This window comes from Chelmon rostratus, chromosome 11 (genome assembly GCF_017976325.1).
Source record: "Chelmon rostratus isolate fCheRos1 chromosome 11, fCheRos1.pri, whole genome shotgun sequence".
NCBI classification, from domain to species: domain Eukaryota; kingdom Metazoa; phylum Chordata; class Actinopteri; order Chaetodontiformes; family Chaetodontidae; genus Chelmon; species Chelmon rostratus.
In genome coordinates, this window is record NC_055668.1 from 2,353,588 (window position 1) to 2,371,206 (window position 17,619).

The window sequence follows — 17,619 nt, forward strand, 5'->3', positions numbered from 1 at the left end:
ACTTCTTCTGTTCATAACTTTGGTTCGTCTTTTGAACCTTTTAAAGGCCCAATGTGGATGATTTCGGGGATCTTTTGGCAGAAATTGAATATAATATTCATAATTATTACCTGAAAATGTTACTTTGGAATAAGCACTCTATATCTACAGAGAGAGCAGGAAGGAGTCTGCAACGTTGCAGCACCTTGTTTCTACAGTAGCCCAGAACGGACAAACCAAACACTGGTCGAGAGAGGGCCTTTGTAGGAAACACTGTAGGGAACCAGTGAGGTTACAATGAGCAGTGAGGTGGCAACATGCACCTCCCTGCTAGATACCACTGAGCCCTACACACCACAACTTTAACTGAAATTCTGGCTAAAATCGTACACATAGCACACAGAAAGTCTCTGGTCAAACAAGTGTCTTCCCCCATGGAGAAGGGCAGATTATCTACATGACTCGTACGGCGGGCCTGGGCCATTCAGCAAGTTTGTTTGTCTCTGACAGAAAGTTCCACAGTAAATCTGAGGAAATTATTGGAGTGACAAGTTCTCTTCAAGCACTCGAAGGTGCCACTTAAATTTAAAAAGTATTTCTTTAAGACATTGAATATTAATGACTAAACCATTTACAATGAAAGATGAGAAAAACACATCAGCTGCCATCTGATAGATTAAAATGTTGCTAAATAAGTGTTTGGTATTTTTGAATCATTAGAATGATTCTGGGATAATTTTATCCTGCATATTTTGTTTTTGCTGTGTTAAAAGGAGGTAGGCCACAACCAGCAAAATAACATTATGCTGATGGAGGCCCAGGCTACCTCCACACTTCTAGTCAATGAGTGTCTGCATTGCAGTGCTGGCCTACCTCATAGTGTGAATGCACTCTGGCTCCTTAGTGAAGGCGTAAGCATAACCGCTGGACGTGGTGCCAAAATCAATGGCAACGACCACCACAAAGGGCGGCTCTGACGGTACCTGGTCTGTGTCATTCTGCTGCACAAAGAGAACATACAGATAGACAGAGTTAAACACTTGATGGCACACAGTGAATCTGGCTGCTTGTTTTCTGCAAGAGAGTTGCACACACGAGCATTTAAAGCTGTTACACATTCACAACAGCCATCAACTGCAGCAGTTCAAATGCAATCACAGAGAACAACAATCAATCAATCATTTTAAAAACATGAACACACAGCAGCAGTGAAGAGTTACAACTCATTCCTGCATACCTGGCACCTGGTAATGAAAAGACTATCATTATCTATCATTACTGTTGGTAGGATAACCATTTTCTTTAAACAACCACATGGTAAATCATTTTGTTTCATAGAAGCTGGACAGTGGCAGAGGAGTCACCGGCTCAGAGAGTATATTCCTCCTGTATTTTCAAGACTGTGTCCTGTCACTGTCTGCTGCTGCGATGTCCCTAACTGGTCCTCCAGCTAGGGTCCTCAAACATTGTTAAGTAGGATACTTGCATGAGGAAGAGGAAACAATAAATAGCTGATGAAAGGATGAATAGCGGACAGATCATATCTCCAAAGACACATATTGTAGTAGTCAACCAGTATCTGAACAACCATTTTAACGGCTTGTACATGCACTGGGGTTAACTCTACACACACACAGGTAGAGAGCAGCAACAGGTACAGAACAGAGTCCATGTCTATAAGAGAACTGAGTCACCTGAGTGTGTGAAGGAGATAGCGGGGTGATTCCAGGGTCACCCATGCTCTTTGCTGGAGAAGGATTAGCCATCGCATCTGCAGAGGAAGGCAGAGAAAGACATTCATGTCACAACTGGACAACACAGCTTTGATTTTGACTGAACCTAATAGATAAGGTGCCATCAATGAAGGAAACCTCGGTATAATGGACAAGGAATTTATGCGGGCTATGGTGGAAAATTTCAAGTTCAGCTTCATGGGGACAGTTTGGAGACACATATTCCTCTTCAGTTTAAAGAGACATTATACAAAGTCTTCCAACAGCGTGGGTTCTACGAGGCAAATCATTCTCATATAATCTGGTTTGCACATTGTTAAATCCTCTCTGGAAGGAGGTTCATGACACTTCTTTTTAAACTAGAGACCATGTATTTGGGCGCCCTGCCATTCATAAATGTTACATCCTCTCATGTCGGGCATCTATTTCACATTCTAACCAGACAGGACACTCATTACTAGAAAGTGGCTAAGACCAGACATACCTATTGATGACTGGATTGACATTATTTATGATAGCTTTTTCTATTAGACTGCAAAGATGTGAATCTGTCTTTTTTATTTTTTCTTACTTTCTTGTTGAAGGTGAACGAGTATCATGAAGGCACACTCCAACACTCTCGTTGTGTACTACATTTACTATTTATACCTGGATTTTTATTTACTCTATTGGTTATTGTTTGCTCTTGTATTTTGTGTTTTAACAGTTTTATTGCCCTCTGCTACAACTGTGTTTTGTAGAAGGCTGGGGTGGTTGAGGCTATTCAGACCTATGAGAATAAGTACATTGTTTGTATAGACCTTGAAATAACTCAATAAAAGAGAATTTTAAAATGGAAGAAGAATTGTCTGTCATATTATATTTGATGACTTGGATGTCTAATTCCTAACTGTAAGAGGATGGTCTGAACAAAGAGAAGCTGTAGCCAAGCCAAGAACCAAGAGTCGGGCTGAAACTAAGAATGAATGTCTCTTAATTTTTTCTTAATAATTTTGCCTATTAAATGTTAGTAAAAATGAAAATGTCAATTATAATTGGGGGCACCTTTAAATTTCTTTTTTGACTGAGAGAGAGTGAAATCAGCTCCAAACTTTGGGCCTAAAGCTACAAAGACAGTAGAAATGCAAATGAAAGACAGAACAACAAGTTGGTATTGAGGCCGAGTGGTCGCTTGGATTCACAAAGGTCATGGGTTTGATCCTTGTAGTTAGCGGGAGAGTTTTTCTAATGGGCCTTTTTTACGATCAAACAGTCGCAGTGACTGAAGAGGCTCGGAAACCTAACTGAGGAACGACTGAGAGGTTCTGGTTGGACAGCGGGTGCTGCCGCGACCAGCAACTGAACACTAAATTACTGTGGAGGCTCTGGCCGTTTGCTGACCCTGAACCCTGAAAGGTCTCAGGCTGTAAATGGCAGAGAAGTGAGAGCTGCAGACTGACAACACCTATTCCATTCAAACAGCAGAAAACGTGTTGCACCTGTCATAAAAACACAATGACATTTCAATTGAATTGGAGATTGTCTCCCCATTTGCTCCCATCATTTTCATTAGTCTGGCTTAATAGCCTTCACAGAAAGTGTTCTTTGAACGCACACAATAATAATACTCCCTCGACATATTGTAAATGTCTGGTAGAACTGTCTCACGACGGGACATCATGTTATCCATCCTATTTTTCCGCCTCGCTCACCCTTTTCTCTTGTCCACCCCTACGGAGTGGATGAGTGGTCTGAAGACCCATAATACACTTTGCCAGGCAATTACAGTGCAGAATTACAGACCACCTGTGGCTAGACTCCATCTAGCCTCCATCCAGCCCGTCTCTCTGCATCCCTGGCAGCCCACTCCCAAAATCACCTTTACAACCTTGAGTTTTTATTCCCAACAATGGCCATAAAAATCAAATCACGATTAGAGAAATAAAACTTGCTCTTGTAGTGAATAATATCTCAAGTGCTGTATTATGAGGTTCGGCTCAGCCGTTCTTTCTTATTGTGCTCGCCTCAGTTTGTTTACCTCCATGTAATAAGAAATTTCATTAGAGTTTCTAAACAGGCAGCTGAGGACTGTGAATGCCAACTGTTTACCCACAACTTCATTTCTTTCAATCCTACTTTCAGTTGGATAAAAAAAAGTAGTTTGAGTTAAACTAATACCAATCAATACTGTGTGTTGTGTTTAGGTTATAGGTCATTTATTGTATGTTACATACGTGACAGTCACTTGCTTAAAGCTGTGTGTTTCGCCTTGAAATTCTTGAAAAATCCATAAAAATACACTTTAAAGATTCTGCTGTAATTCGTATGAAGGTCAAACCTATTTTTTGTTTTGAGAGTAAAGATTAATATTGGATTTAACTCAACATGTGTACCCATCTCTCATCCTTTGTTTCTGCAGAGGTCAAACACTTAAGGCTGAAGCTGTCAATGGCTCACAGTGAACAATATACAGTATAGGTTACTTTATCACTACAGGCTACAGGCTGGCTCCTATTGAAACTGTTGGTATTAGTGTCTGTTCCACTTTCACTCCACGCACTAATTTAGTGTGGCATTACTTAGTAGTAAAGTATTAGAGAGCAGGGCTGTGATACATCTAGCCAGCAAAGTAATAACTCATAATTTAAGCTTAGAAATGTATGTTTGCATTCATTTTAGCATTTTAAACATTTTAGCCTATAAACCTGACTGTGCAACCTGTCAAAATAATATCTGAAGCTTTGACCAACAGCAACTGAGATTAAAGTCTACCTGGAGCACAGACAGTTTGAAGAGAGGCATACAACTGATTATTTTCTTATTCTTATTCTTATTATCGACAATAATGGGACTGCTTTGTCTCAGCTACAAGCAAAAAGTTGTTCTTCAGGAAAACAGACTCAAGCTGAATCATTCTAACAACACAAAAGCTTTTAACATCAAAATGTGTAACAGCTACATGTGTCCACGGCGCAAAAACCTACTAGTTGGCTCTGACATTGTGAGACATCGATGTTTTTTAGTCCTATTCTTTTTTATTTGCCTGCACCCATGTCACGTGACTGACAAGTTTCTTTTTGTGACACAAAAAAATGCTGTTCTTTTTATTCTCAATGGAAAATGCAGGTAGTTCCTGCATTAACAGAGACAAGAGAGAAATACGCGTTATTTTCAGAATCTTCATTCAGTGAATGTCTATGATCTTCTGTTTTTTAGTTACTGTGAAGATTCTTTCAGGTCTCGCCAAAAATTGTTGAAATGCAGTTTTCTGCTGTTGCTGTGGTGGTTGCTATGTATTATGCTATGGCTGAAACCACGTCGCTTGCTTGTTTGAGTCATTGCCTTTGCATTGTGTGTACTGATCTGAGCTGTAATGTTACTCGTGTTACTTCATGTGACTGTTGGTTGGAGTTCTCCACTCATGATAAATTTCTTCTTGTCTTTGGAGTTATAGCGACTAGCCAACCCCTCATCATGGATGTCAGGAAGGGCATTGTGTCGAGGGTGGATGGGCTTCATTCCATTTCAAACTGCCACCAATTGGCTGCAACTCTCCTAAATTTTGTACCACGGCCACCAACCAAGAATCATAAAGATACAAAGTTCTCCAGGGTTGTGTAACTAGCATCCTATACATTCCTGTCAGAGGCCGATACCTGATCACCCTGAGCAGCCTGGTTTCTTCCTTTAATGAATTAAAGAGACATAACTGTTTATACGCTGACACTGGTGTTTGTAATTTGATGAACTGATGAACGTAATTTATGGCATTTTGTTGACAACCGGCCATGTGTTGTCAAAGCAGCATAACAAAACTCATAATAATAAATAATACAGGCAAGTTTCATACACAAGTGATTCAGTCATACTGACTGTATGTATAAATATAATACCTGTGGATCCTTGTGATTCAAGATTCCAGATAAATGTAGTGTGTTGCTTAAGAAACAAGTACCTTTGTTTCTTAATTGAACATACTGTGTTGCAGACGTTTATAGAAGTGTAGCCACACAACTGAAGTCCTCAGCCAATAAAGTGATGTCAGCTAGTCAAGCTGTTATTGTGTGAAGCCTGAGTGCTCTGTGAGTTCACCAGAGCCAGGGGGTCAGAGGGGCTTCCAAGCCTGTATCCTGACATAACCAGAAAAGGTTTGGCTCTAGTGCACATACTGCATACTAAACATAACTACTGTTGTTATTTGAATGAGCTAATTTTTCTTTCACGTCAAAGCAATTTGTGTACAATTATTGAATTAAGGATTTGGATTAATTCAATAGATAGATAGATAGATAGATAGATAGATAGATAGATAGATAGATAGATAGATAGATAACAATGGTATTCCAAAAAGGGCAAACCAATACAACGACAGACATAATACTTGTATAGGTTTATTTATTTCAGCATAAACGTGTCTTTTAAAAATCTATATTACAAAATCAAGAAATAATGTCTTATACCGTGTTCTTGAATTATTTGCTCCTTTCAGCTTGACCCCAATTTAATTAAATTTAATTAAGTTTCAAACCGGTGCTGGTCCACATGTCCCAGAAGACTTCAGTGTCCCGGACAAAGGGGAGAAATTTCCAGTCAAATACTATCTGTGATTAGAGAACATATTTTCCCATGTTTTTGTGTGTACGTGACTAATGAAGACAACAATTTTTGAAATTGGTTCAGTATTGAGCTAGAGCGCTGCAGCCGGCAGCCAAAAACAGGCTGTAATGTAATCCCTCTAGGCATTTGTGCACCGTCAATGTATGTTCACTAAAAATTGTTTTTGCCACTGACAGGCCCAGATTGTTATTCTAAGTATCTGATAATAATGTGGAAAGGATCCCTACAGAGAGAGACCTTTTTTTCAGGGTCATATCTGTTTCATTTAACCAGAAACAGCCGTTTTGTCGCTCTCCCCAAAGCCACCAGACTCCATTCACAGAAACAGTCATTTTATCATTGGTTGAAATAAACTCTTGATCCACCACATCAGGAGAGGAGCGAGAAGGAGGGCGGCAAGAGAGAAGCAGCAAAAAACAGCGTGTAGAGCTGAATATTGTCACATCGAACTCAGGAATTATTTGCACCGAGCATTATGACCTGAGAGACTTAAATATGTTGAACTTCACCACATTTTCCCAGTAAACAAAGGGTCTCCTCTCCTGTCTGTCATGCAGTGCACTCAGTACAGCAGCTCAGGCCACAGCAGTAGTGCTGCTTTTTTCACAGCTGAATGTCTGTTTTGGTTAACAATTCAATTATGTGCCATGGTCAGGTAGGTGTTGGAGTGAATGGACGGCCCGAGCAGTAGCTTGCCAGAGGGTGGCAGCAGCAAATCGCCTCATCTCTCAGAAAAAGAAAAATAAATTACTGAGGAACTCCAGGAAATGCGACTTTGAAGCCTAATTGATGCTCTGAAAACTATGTGTTTTTTCTTCAAAAGAACATCATCAAACACACAACATACATACATAAAATAACAGCGAGAGCTCTGATAAATACACAATGCAAAAACAATGATTCAAACAAGACGCAAGCTGCATGGTTTCAGTGATAGCACTCCATAGCAACCACCATGGCAACAATAGAAAATGTAATAATTTTCTGGCGAGCCCTGAAAGAATCTTCGTAATAAGATCATACACACTCACATAAACTGGCAATAAACAAGATTTCTGGTTTTAATGCATCATTATGGAGTATGTGTCGATTGCACAATGCCATGGCAAAAGAAAAATGACACCATCAGTGTGTAGACTGGTCTCCTATAAGCCTCACCGTCACTATGCCACCAGGTACGATGTTGTGGGAAACTGAAGGCTGACTGGTGGTCATATCTTTCATGTCTCCATTATAGAACGAAAGACAGAAGGAAAGAATCTTTTCCTCTACTTCCCCTCCACCCCGACCCCTGCTGTAGTCACTTGTTTGTTACTAATCCGTATGAAACTACACCTTCACTTCTCCTCTTCAGTTAACACGCTTCTATCTTCTATCTCATTCCAAAGTGCAGTTGATCACTTCTTCATGGAGATTTGGAAACAAATGCAGTGTATCCTGTGTTTTTGGTAGTTGCTGAGCTCTGAGGAAAATGAAAAGCAATCTGCTTGTCTTTGTGACAGTGGTGATACCACCGTGAATAAAAGGAACGTCCACTATGTTAATAAAATCTCATTTAGACATGCGTATAAATCAATTTCATCAAGAAGTCACACCTTTTGAAATCAGACTGATTTGGTTAGGAGTTTTCCTATTGAGGCGGTGCTCCAAATGAGAGTAAAACAAAGAAAATGATCATTTCACCACACTTGACATGTGCTCCAGTCCATCCTTGCAGAGCCCAGAGACTACTCTGGGGTCAATGAGGTCAATGACAGCTTCCCGACAGGCCCATTCACTATGCCTCCTTTACCTAACTACTGCATCAGCGCCATCGACATCACCATCAGGAAGTATTCTGGCAAGTAGAGAGATCTCTCTTATCTCTACGGTGCCACTACATCAAGCCTCACCAGCCTCATCCACAGGCTGGATTTTTTATTGCACTACACTAGTACCTGGAATTTCTCCTGTTTTTCCAGGACACTGAAATCATCCAGGATAATCCGACACCATTTTATTTGTTTATTTTTTAATATGTAGATATTTAGATCTTTTAAAGGTGTGTTTATGTTGAAATAATATAAGTTTTTTAAGTACCATTTCTCTCGTTGTATTGGTTTTACCTCTGATGGATGTGATGTGCCAAAATAGAAGTCCGAATGGTTCCAACCGATGGGTTTGTTTTTAGAAGGAATATTCAAATGTCCTTTTTGGTCAGTTTTTACCTTCACAGTTGTGCTGTGAGACTGTGGTGGAACCTCCTCTCCTCTTGGAATAGTATTTCCTTTTTTTATGATGACCACATAAGCCAGCCCAAAGACATCCAACTGTACATCGACACAGCACCCTCCATCGAGGTTTGCCTTCCATCGACCACTGGAACTGGCCTCGTTCTCTCCTTCCTCCCCCCTCTACGAACTGTGCCCCATAGTCATTGCCGCCCTTCTTTGGAGTGGAATGGTCCAACAATGGTATCCACATTAGGGATGGTCAATTAATTAGAATATTATTTAAATCACAGTATGGCCAAGTGCAATATTCAAATCACAGGAGCTGCAGATTTTTTGTTAAAGGTAAATTACGTCACAACAAGCCTGTAAAAATGAAGCATTGTGGTGCTACAGCAATGCCCCAACATATAACTCATATTTTCATATCATATTCATATCATAATCATTTCTATTTTTTTCAATGAAAATAAAATATTACATATTACAATCGCAATATCTGTCAAAATGATCACAACGAGATTCGTTTTGCATATTGTTCAGCCCAAATGCACATCCATACAGACAACTGCACTGTCGTCCATGTTATAAGAGACACAATCACAATTTTAGTAAAAGAAAGCATGAAAGAAATAAGAGAGAAAACACAAATACATAAATACAAGCGCATGCAGGCATGCACACACACACACACACAAACACACACACACACACACGCACACACACCGACCAAAAAGAAAGCCTGAGAGAAGAGAAATGAGAATGCTTTTAAAATCCGACACTGTCCAGCAGTCACAGTCACTACGCACTTCTGCTTCCACCACCACCTCCGCCACGCTCTGTCCACGTCCAAGATTTCCTCTTAACTATTCTCTGCATCAGAGCCGCTTCAACCACTTCCGAGCAAGGAAACCCAGACCCCACCTTCATTTATTTGCTTTTCTCGGACTGATCTCCTGCCTAGTTTACCAGAAGAAATATTGATTTTTTGAACAGGATCAAAGCAGCAGACCAACTGACACACTGACTGTCTTGTTACGTATCAACCGACATGTGACTGAACTGATATATCCATCGTAAGCTGAATGAATCAGCCTAGTATCACACACCACAGGACTTTTGTTTCTGGGTTCATTTTGTTTCTCGTTTTGTTTCATTTCCAATATAGAACACTTTGATCAACATAGAGAAGCAGGAGCTTACAATGTGTTTCAGTACAGAATGAGGATGTCACATGTCACATACTGATTCAGGCATATCAATTGAAGTGGTTATATAAAAGGACATAAATCTTAATGTGTGATATGTGGTGACAGACATTAACACAAGATCTGAGACTGTGTATTCCTCAAGATCTGACCTCTTATGATCCTTACCATAGGCTTTATCTCTATTAAAACATTTTGTACAGAGTCCTGATGGCAGGGTTCCCGGATGCAGATCATGTAACCAGACGTTTCGGGACCTTTTTTGAAGTAAATTTCACTTGTTTTCCTGTTACAATCCTAGCACAATGTTTTAACAGCATTAGCAGCATAGGTGGCTGTAGATACCCCCTGTTCCAAACAGTGGAGGAGGAGAGTTAAATTTAACAGGATATTTTGGAGTCCTTTTAAAAGCCTACTGAACTCATGTTGACATTGCAGCACTGACTGTGCTGCTGAAAAGAATGTGAGGACTCTTATTTTCTCTCCTCTCAGCAGGAGCAGCGACTTCCTGTTGGTCTCGCATTCCATCTATTCCCCTAATGACTGCTACTCAGAGGCCTGGGCCTCAGAGCATGTTCGTAAAACGATCACGTACTTCTGCTAAAATCAATTAGTCTATGTACTATTGAAAACAGGTTCCTTGGAGTTTAAAAGGCTTACATCAATAAATAAAGGGAAGCCTTCAGTTTTCTGATGACTCTGATCTGCTGGACAAAGGTCACCCTCACCGGGGGTCAGCCTGACCAAAAGAGCAGCTAATCCAATAGATGCATTTAACCTGCACACATGGGAAAGAGTCACCAGCAACACTTCAGGCACCATGACCCAGACAGCAGCTGTCACAGCACCAGAATAGAAAGCTGTCCAGTAAAAAGCATTGTTTTGAACTGATATTAGAAAGCTAGATCGATCCAAATTTCCAAAGATAATACAGGTCAACAGCTTTGGCCAACTATACACCTCTCAACCTCTATTCTGATACTACAGTCAAAGTATGTTTCTTTTAAAGTATAGGTGTGTGTAGGAGGTATGCTGCAATAAGAGGCTGTCGCCTTCAGGTCTTCAGGTCACTGTGGTTATTTCTTACTTTCCCATTTCTTCCTGCAATATCTAAAACTGATCCACAAACCAATTCACACCAAATGTGCCTTTATCGTGCACTGTAAATCAATTCCTGTTTGAAAACAGCGCTGCTAATAGCTAAGCTAATCAGGAACAAATTTACTGCGTTTCAATTATTGCTTCACAACCAAAGACTCCTGCTAGGTTGCCTGTGGAAATATTTCAGTATTTCAATTTATTGTGTGCTTGAGGCTCCTACTTTTTCTCATCTACAGATGCTTTTTTGTTTTTCTAAATACTCAATATTATCACTGTTCTTTGGTCTATTATTACTATCCACTTCCCTGTCCAGTTGAAATACAGTCCAGCTCACCCCACACATGACTGCTCCAATAACTACATCATTTTCATGTTGAACCTCGAACACCAATGCTGTGTGGTTCATTATCTCCACACAGTCAGGGAAAGCAAAAGTGTGTGCCCTGGTCATAGTGTCTCTCCTGCCGTACTGCTGACAAAGCTGTCATCCAAACACTCACACTGGGCAGCGATAGGCGAGGTTGAAACGACCATACTGACACTGATCATCGGAGCGGAGAGCGTCAGCTACAGAAACGAGTAGCATTGCTCTGAGTTGTGCTGCTCCATCACCCTCCTCCGTTAGAAGTACAGAATGTGCCATTCATCCCATATGATGTGAACAAAGTGTGGCAACTAAAAGCATGACTACATCTGCAGTGTAGTGGACAGTTTGGTTTGAGGAAAGAGGCCTACTTCAGGGACCACCTTCAGCTAATAGCGACAGCACAGCTAAGGTGGGCCATACCGGACCCACGGTGTTTTTGATAGCTGTTGCTGCTGCTGTTGCTGATAGAGAGGGAGCAACATGCAAAACATGTCCCCATCTGGACTGAACTGGGAATGTTGCTGTTACGTGCACCCTCAAAACACAAATATCTTTTTGTTTGTTTGGGTATTTTTTATTTTTTTGGTCTTTGCGGTGAAATGGAGGCTTTTTCCTCCTCAGCCAAGCGAAACAACTTTTTTACAATATCTTGTAAACATTTCTAGTGTTTCCACTCAGATTTTTTATGCACTAATCCAAAGTATAAATAGATAGATAGATAGATAGATATACTTTATTTATCCCAAGCTGGGATCTATAAAGCAGGTGGATGGAAAACATCTTATATTTACGTGGGTTTCCAGTGCTTGCTAGGATGTTTGACTGTTTTTTTTCCTGGCAATCCCTGGATGTTGTTGAAGCTTGAGTAAAAATTTTAAAAGAAACCCAGTGATTAACTGTGCTGTTCTTTAAAGTGTAGATCCTTGATTGTTCATCAGATGACAGCCGTCTGATTCCTTGACTGAAGTTTGGCAGGCAGGCTGGGCAAGAAATCTAACATGAACACACTGTCATTTTTGTGTTGTCTGCTGCATTCAATGCCCTCTTTCTGACATCTCGCCAGTTCCTCATGCAAATGCAAACTCTGTTCAAAAAGACATTCTACAGGTTGACCTCAATTTTGCCCCCATGCCTGACAGCAACAAAGTGCAGCTATACTATAATTAAATCTGCATCTAGTTTAAATATTTCAAATGTAACATGTTAATAATCTTGTTAATAAAGACGCAGGGAATCTTGCAAGATCCTAATAGACAATAGCAACGTGTTTCAGAAGACAGTGGTGTCTAAGACTGTGATGGAACACAGAGAGAGATACAAAGCCAGGCACCAACTGTTACCTACAATAGCACAAGAGGGGCCTCATTAAATTCACTGCAGCAAAATGAGAGGCACAAACACAAAAAATTAGACTATCAAAGAGCCACATTCATAAGGGTGACGGCAAAATGAGTTAGAGGAGAGAATGTGCTGTTTCTTCTTCCCATCTGAGGTCCCATTCATTCATGCCATGCAGAGAGAGAGACTAACCCCCCCACACTCCTCTTTCCCTGGTTGACTGCATCCACTTGGCCATGAGCCCAGACACACAGTGCAGAGAAACAGCCTGACAACAGCTGCAGCCACTACATACACATACAGATCCACACACACACTGTGTCACATCGAAGGCACAAACACACTACAACATACAATGATACAGGTTTTCAAGGATGAATGCTGACATATGTTTAAAATGAGGCTCAATACTTTTATAACTACTCATTTTTACATCAAACATTCTTCATTGTTGTCATGGTGAGTAAACCTCTAAAAAAACCCTGAGATGCTTCAACTCATCCTGACAAAGAAACTGCCAGTCAAACCGACGGTCTAATCATACAATGGGTCATTATTTGATTTATAGTTAGCAAAAGGTATGTGATACATTAAATGAAACACAGATTTCAATAATTCCAGGTATGCATTGTTTTTCACTCTGGGGTTTGTTACTCCTCTGTGACATGACGTCTAAAACAGATCCAACACATTATCGTTCTCACCCTTTATCAAGTGGAATATAAATTAGTCTGACTGTGGGGGTGAGTGATAATAAAGTGAGATGTCACACTCCATGATTTTCAGCAGACCTTCAAAATCAAGTTCTGTGAATATGTAAACTAGATGCATATTTATTTATGAAATAAGGTATTAGATATTCACTTTACATACAAAATGCTCTATGATCCTAACTGTCAGGTACATAATCATCTCTGCTGACATGAAGATGTACAAATTGCTATTATTGCAAACCTTTAGATATAGGTTCATTGCAGCAAAGGTTTTACATTTTGGGAAATGTAATTATTCCTTTTCTGCTGGAGAGCAAGATGAGAGGGTTGATGCCTCTTCTCATGTCTGTAAGATAAATGTCAGGTGTACTGAACTTTGTTTGACAGTTTCTATATGTACTGGTCTGAAGATCCCAGGCTCCATGTAAGGGTGGAGCAAAAATCTGATTAAACTTTATTCTCTATTTTTCATATACATGACAAAATTCTCATGAGACATCAGTTTTTAGTTTTTCAGTTAGTACTTTCATTCAGTATTCTTAGAATTGAACTCAATACTCTAGAGTTCCATTCAGTTTATTCTAATTCTCAAACCACTTTCCATGACTTTCATTCCATGTTCTTAGGTGTAATGATGATGATGATGATGAAGCTACTCCAAGCTGGTTTCCCAGGTTTGGGTCAGTCAGTCTTGAGCAGAACTGAGTCTTTGCTCACAGCAGCAGGTTGTTGCTTTGCAGCTCAGTGATTTCATGTTGTTCACACCAGCTGGTTCCACATTAAACAGCCAATATGCTCAGTTCCTTTTGTTTACTTTTCATGTCCTGAAACCCTTTCACTAAATGTCTGAAGGAGTTTTCACACTCAGCAGCAGGTTTTTGTTCTTGCAGCTGCCACAGCTTTAATTTCACTTCAAATGGTTTCACATTTGAAAGCAGAGAGCTGAGAAGCTGCTGCAGCTTGAGGTTCAGCTCAGAGGTTCTTGGTAATGTTCACCATGAAGGCCAAATCACACACTGACACTTGCTGTCACTGAGTTTCCACGTCAGCTTTCCCTTCATCTCTATGAATTATTCCAGACAAACTGACACTTTGGAACAGTTTTACTTTGTCTGGTTCTAGCAGCTCCACAGCAGCAACAAGGATCTCCTTCACAAATTCTCCTTCTGAATGAGGTTTCAGCTTCTTAGCAATTAGCTCACTCATCATAAAACCTGCCTGCATAACACTGTCTCTGTTAGAATGTGGTCTTGTGAAAGCTGGCTGTTGAGCATCCAAACTCCTGTTAACTTGATCCAAGTGCATCTGTTAGCTCATCCAGTTTAGCATGTTTCAAACGGCAATGACTCTTGAGAATGGCCTTATTTCATCAAATAATTGCTTGTCCATTTCTCTTGATAAGCAGAAAACTCTGCATCTACTTCTGTTTTATTGACAGGTGCCATGATGCACTGACCTGATATCGACCACAACGTGTCTCGTTGTCAGGGACTACTCTGTGTAACATGTTATTCTACTATTCTATGTTATTGCCTTTACAGCTGGAACAAAGTAATTGCTTTGTATTTCTGAACTGTATCACAGGTTGGATCAACTGGTCTAACACGAAGGCCAGAGCTTCCCTTCCTCTGATCTACACAATGGCACTGCTCTTTCAGGTGCAACACATATGTTGCACATGCTATGAAGCAATCGGTCCATACGATGAATTAAAATTACCTGTGTTACCCACAAAGCAGCTTTGTGTTCATTCGAGACAGTCACTATTCTACTTGGTCTATCACGCACTTGAAAATCATGTCCCTGGCTGCAAACAGTCCATACATCCAACACGAATTCCCACAATTCCAAGGGAACTGCTGCTATACTGGTACAGGGAGGCCACACATCATAACGCATGGACTAAGTCTATCAAGACAGGCGGTCTATACACAATTAAACCTCGATGAATTTTCTATCAATTTTGAAATGGTTTGTTACAAATTCCAGATATTTATTTTTGATACAGCATTCTTGTTGTAATTAAACTCTGAGTTTTCATTCCGAAATGCTTTATCTTATGTAGATAGTAACTGTGATAGTTCTATAATACAACAGAAAGGAACAAACAGCTTTAGCTCTAATCTCATATTAAAGTCTAAAAAGACTGCCGATGATTGATAGATATCATTTTCAGCATCTTACTGATTTATACCTTTAATAAAAATGTTCATGTGTTTTTTCTTAATGTGAGAAGAAATTAATGAAATGCTCTCAAATGAAAATAAGGTGAGAGGAGAGGGAAATGTATGGGTATATGGCAGAGTAGAAAAAGGTTTTCCCCCTCTTTATGTATACTGTAGTATACTGCAGTCTGACATGTCAGTAGGCCTATGTCACACAGTGATTGTTGGACAATGTTACAGTATGTCATTTCATATATATATAATATACACACACACACACACACACACTGCATGTCAAGGGAGAGGTTGAAGCAAGCATGTCGTGGCCATTAGCGTTACTACATCCAGCATGTTTTTACATTTAATATCTAGCTGCTCGCCTCAGTTCCTTTTGAATAGCCTCCTCTTCATGAATACTAATGAGAACCTGGACATCTTTGCTTTTCCAAGAACAGCTCTCCACATTTAGAGTGTTGGCGTCCTTGTCAATACTGACTGATGCAGTCGTCACATCTGTTTGACCAATCAAAATTGGCATCACTGCCGTAAGCCCACATGTGGTTGGCATTTCTATCGTGCGACTGGTGCACAAGAAACAAAAGAATACAAACAACCAAGGGTGAAGAAAAGGGGTAATTTACACAAAGATGACAACAAAAATATCTGCTAACTAGAGAGACAAGGAAATTCTGGAACTTCTGTCTGTGAGGGTGCGGGAAACAAAATACTGATTTATGCAGCATACTTTTTAAGTCACGTCCTGCCTCCTGCATGCTCTACCCAGGCGCCACCCTCACCTAAACCAAATCTAATGTATTTCCAGGATGGAGAACACACCTGATATTGATAATCTCATGTTGTGTGTGTGAAACAGTTCATATGAGAAAGCAGCAATAAAACTACAACAGTGCTAGTCAGCCCTGTCTTCTGCATTTGGCCTCAAGCTCTAATCACAACTTAATATGTTGTCTTTTACAATTCACCTGGCAAAGAAAGAAGAAGGGAGAGTAAGACGCTGGGTAAAGTCATCGTCTCATGCAGAGGTACGTCTTTTTGTAGAGGTGAATTAAGAGTTTAAGCATTATATTGTTGAATATCTTTGTATATAGCAGAATGTGGCAATTGCGGCCCACTTAATGGCAACCCTGTGTTAAGTGTTGAATGTAAATTTGTATGTACATAACATTGCAATTTTTGCAAAATGGACTGTCAATAAACAGTTTTAATGGTTGAGTTTGAGTGAGAGGAATTTTGAAAGATGTGGCCATTGATTAAGCGACAAATAGTTCTCCACTATTTAGTCCACACTGAGTTTTGAAATACTGAGCTCAGGATTGAAGAAGCATGTGCTACCACTTATAAAAAAGTGTGGCAGTGCTTAAGTTTGTTTCCAGGAACTTGCTCCCAAAGGGCAGGAAACAGTGGAATCAAGGGCAGAGGTTAGTAGCATCCACATCTGGAGCTGGGCTGGTAACTGTGCGTGCACGTTAAGGGAAGAGTTGCACATACAATGCAGACTAGTGCTTTTTACTACATACATTCAACTTAGCTGTACCACTCAGGCAAGATCATGATTTTTATGACATGGAAGAAAAAGAATTTCCTTGTGTCTGGCATCTTCTTATCATTTTTACCTTTTGACCAGAGCTCCTTCTTTCCCAGCCAACTTCGACTCAGAGGTGCCACCTGCTCAGACAGACCAATAGTTGGCATACTGGACTTTTGAACTATCCATTTCCCCAACTACCTTCAAATGTCCTTCAGATTTCCACATTAAAGTAGCCAGACAAAGTGTTGCTTTTAATGAAAGTGTTTAAAAGAACCAAATGGTGCATTGTTCATTACAACAAAGAAAGAGACTTTTATACAAAACAATGAGCAGAGATGTCAGATGACAGAAAGGCAGAGCAAGTTCCTGAAGAGGCCAGAGCGTTTTGGTCACACTCAAAGGAAATGCTTTTAAAAGCTCTGCCTAACAATGGCTTTCCTTCCTGTCTGTCTGTAATGGAAAAAATGATAATAGCAAATGCTCCACTCCCTGATTACTAAAGACAATTTTCTCAACCCAGACTAGTCAAATATAGATCTGGATTGTGTTGGCATCCACGTCGCTATCAGTAGCAACCCTTCACAACACCACACGTTAGGGTTAACATCTGATTTGTGGTATTTGATGTGTCCAGTGTTCTCTCATAATATTAAATACATT

The 17,619-nt window shown here is 40.1% G+C and overlaps 1 protein-coding gene across 4 annotated transcripts in view; it reads right to left on the reverse strand.

Annotated features, from left to right (window-relative positions):
- hspa12a (heat shock protein 12A) overlaps nucleotides 1-17,619 on the reverse strand; it is a 61,104-nt gene that overhangs the window by 31,438 nt on the left and 12,047 nt on the right. For 3 of the 4 annotated variants that reach the window (XM_041947882.1, XM_041947883.1, XM_041947879.1), the window contains exons 2-3: nucleotides 1,674-1,750; nucleotides 853-980 (exon numbers count right to left, since the gene is read on the reverse strand). In XM_041947882.1, coding sequence (XP_041803816.1) covers nucleotides 853-980; nucleotides 1,674-1,745 — 200 coding nt within the window. In that variant the 5' untranslated portion in view covers nucleotides 1,746-1,750. The remainder of the gene's footprint in view (nucleotides 1-852; nucleotides 981-1,673; nucleotides 1,751-17,619) is intronic. The other variant, XM_041947881.1, reaches the window with a different exon arrangement.